Source organism: Triticum dicoccoides, chromosome 5A (assembly GCF_002162155.2).
Source record: "Triticum dicoccoides isolate Atlit2015 ecotype Zavitan chromosome 5A, WEW_v2.0, whole genome shotgun sequence".
NCBI lineage: Eukaryota > Viridiplantae > Streptophyta > Magnoliopsida > Poales > Poaceae > Triticum > Triticum dicoccoides.
The window spans coordinates 533,553,261-533,556,479 of record NC_041388.1 but is presented as its reverse complement, the minus strand read 5'-3'; the positions used below and the strand labels follow the sequence as shown (position 1 = coordinate 533,556,479).

The 3,219-nt window shown below is 54.0% G+C and overlaps 1 protein-coding gene across 1 annotated transcript; it reads right to left on the bottom strand.

The window, feature by feature from the left end:
• Positions 1–242: 242 nt before the first annotated feature.
• Positions 243–2,207, bottom strand: LOC119302580 (cytochrome P450 71A1-like). Its single transcript, XM_037579616.1, has 2 exons — positions 1,116–2,207; positions 243–1,019 (listed from the first exon to the last, which is right to left on the bottom strand). The coding sequence occupies exons 1-2, from the start codon at positions 2,022–2,024 to the stop codon at positions 390–392; spliced, it is 1,539 nt and encodes a 512-aa protein (XP_037435513.1). The 5' UTR covers positions 2,025–2,207; the 3' UTR covers positions 243–389.
• Between the last annotated feature and the right edge of the window lie 1,012 nt (positions 2,208–3,219).

The window sequence follows — 3,219 nt, the reverse complement described above, 5'->3', positions numbered from 1 at the left end:
TTACCGGAACATCACACACTCCAAGAAACAATGAGTCTATAACCTAATAAATACATCGTTGCATGACACTACATAGATGTTCCTACCCACTATGGAGGTAGTAACATAGTCTAAGGAAGTGTGTAAGTTACTAGCTTATGTTCTTGCCCATTGTGACCAGCCTAAAATTATTTGGGATCATAGGTGATGTGGCTGCATATGAATGGATGATGATGTGAATAAGCTGCATGTCAAGAGAAATATGACAGTAGGGATCAACTATTTAGGTATTATAGATTCTATAAAATCATTTCTAAGGACACTTTTTGCATTACATTCTTTAGAAATTTAGCATCCTACTGAATTCTTAGGAAATCCCCTGCGGATTCCGTGGCACTGCTAAATGCTGGCTAATTAAGCATGCGTCCTGCACTTGACTTGGGGACGAGGCGCAGTGGAACCAGCGGCGGCGTGACCAGCCCCGGCGTCTCGGCCATGTCCAGACGCGTCCCGGCGGGGAGCTCCCAGTCGAAGTGGCGCACAAGGCTGGCGACCGCGATCTCCAGCACCGGCAGTGCGAAGTTTATGGCGGGGCAGATTCGCCGGCCGGCGCCGAACGGGAGGAGCTGGTAGTCATTCCCCCGCACGTCCACGTCCGTCGCGCTGGCGCCGTCCAAGAATCGCTCTGGCCGGAACTCCTCCGCCGCGTCGCCCCACGCCGCGGGATCCCTCGCGATTGCCCAAGCGTTGATGAAGAGCGCCGTCTTGGCGGGGATCTCGTAGCCCTGGACGACCGCCGCCGTCGTCGACTCGTGCGGGACGAGGAGCGGCGCCGGCGGGTGGAGCCGGAGGACCTCCTTCAGCACCGCCTTAAGGTACTCCATCCTCCTCAAATCGTCTTCCTCGATGGCCGGCTTGCCGTTGGCGATTCGTGTTACCTCGTCCTGCAGCTTGGCCATTACCCGCGGGTTTCCGATGAGCTCCGCCATGACCCATTCCAGCGTGATAGATGACGTCTCAGTTCCGGCGAAGATCATGTCCTGCATATCAAGAAACGGCCATGGAGCAGAGGATCAAGGGAAACGATTTAAGTTAAAATTTGCTGAGAAATTTAAAGCGAATTCTTCGGCGATCACCTTGATGATGCTTTTGATGCGATTGTCGGTGAGCTCGAGCCCGGCGGTGCCTTCTTTCCTCAGCCGGAGCAAGACGTCCAAGAAGTCCTCTTCTGCGCCCAGTGCGCCGTCGTCACGCTTCTTCTCAAGGTGCTCGGCCATTATCTCGGATAGGAACTTGTCCCACGCTTCGACCTGGACGTCGATCCTCTTCTCCAGCCCCGTCGCCCACCTAACCATCTTGGCCGCCGCTCCAGGAAGCACGTCCTCCGCCTGGAGCCCCGACATGAACGCCGCAGAGTTCCCCATAAGCTCTTTCATCTTCTCCGCCGTGGCCCCCGCGGCGCCGGCGGCCGCGCGGGTGACCACGGAGTTGCTATAGGCGTACAGGAGCTCCCTCAGCTCCACGGCCTCACCGGCCTCCGCGGCGCGGCGGGCTCCCGCGACAAGGGCGGTCGCCTCGGCGGCGCGCACAGGGCCGAACGAGTCGGCGCGGCGCGGGGAGAGGAGGTGGATGACGGCCATCTTCTTGCTGCGGCGCCAGGCGTCGCCGTAGGGCGCGAACGATACGTTCATGCAGCCGTACGTGAGCTTGTCCACCGGCACGCTGGGCACGCGGGAGGCGAAGGCGAGGTCGTGGTTCTTGTACAGGTCCGCCGCCGCCGCCGCCGTGGACACCACCAGCGTCGGCCTGCGCCCGAGCCGCAGGAACAGGAGCCCACCGTCGGTGCCGTACCGAGCGTGCAGCTCGCGCAAGGAGCGGTGTGGGAGGCTGCCCATGAGGTGCAAGTGGCCGACCAGCGGACGCGACGGTGGCGAGGGCGGGAGCTTGCTGCTGCTGCTGCTGCTGCGTCGAGCCTTCCTGATGACAACGCAGGTGACGGCGAGGAGCGCGGCGACGCCGGCGACCAGCACGAAGTACGGACACATCCTCAGTTCCTCAGTCCTCACTACACTGGAGGCTGTGTTGTCCGATTGGCTCGATGATAATGGTGCTCGAAACTTCAATCTGCCACGGCAGTGTTCTGGTCTTTCTTTCCTGATCGTCACGTTGTGATTTGTCGCTCGTGATTTCGTCCATGTGACGCGACGTGATCGTGCCAAAGGAAGTCGCCGGGTGGCGGCAAGCCTTTGCAACGAGGCCAAGCTTGTGCCACATGTTTGGTCTGAACTCTCATTTTATTTTTTCCAACAAAATTCCTACGTATTACTCCCTCCATTCGTTTTTTATGAAGTGTAATTTTTTCAGGGTTCATAAGGTGCAAAGGAAAAGAAATAGGTAAAATCTCACGCCAATCAAAAAAATAACAGTCAATCGAGTAAATCTTTGAAATTAAGAGGCCATGACAATTCAGTCTTTGTAACGACGCAAATTTAGTGGAACTATACTCAACTATGCGCTTTTCGCAAAAGTGTGTGCTGCGCTAATATAAGCCACGAACGACATGATCAAGACTATTTTTTTGAATTAAAAATGTTCATTGCGTTCAATAAAGATAGGCGTTCAACACCTCCACAATATATTGTTCTCTTCCATAGACCAATACGTCTACAAAATTATATGTACTATTTTTCTTTCATAAAAATCATTTTACTTCCCTCCTATATACAACTCCGACGGATCTCAGGGGATTCGGTCGGTCTTTGTCTTCGATGGATAGTATTCGTTCCTTTATTCGGTCGGTCTTTGTCTTCGGTGGATAGTATTCGTTTCTTTGTGTTCATGTGTTTGCAAGTTTGATCCTTCTTATCGACGCTTCTCTTCATTGACGACAATTGTTGTTCTGATGTGCTGATCCTTTCAGGCTTAGCACGACAATGTCTCAACTGTCTACTACAACAAGGTTTACCCGTCTCCGGTAAGGGAGGGACGATGGCGATGGTGTGCCTTCAGCTCGCTCCAATGCTTGTAGTCGTCACTAGGTGGTCTATGGATATGGGCGTAATTTTTGGTACTTCTATTGTTCTTTGTATGGCCATGATGTTTGGTGAAGCCCCGCGCTACCTCAAGAACCTCACCTTCTCCACTCACCAACAACGTCAAACCATCATATGAAGCAACGGATTGACGACATCACCGTGGTTCTCAAGGCCATCCAGGAGCAGAACGCGGTCATCTAGAAGG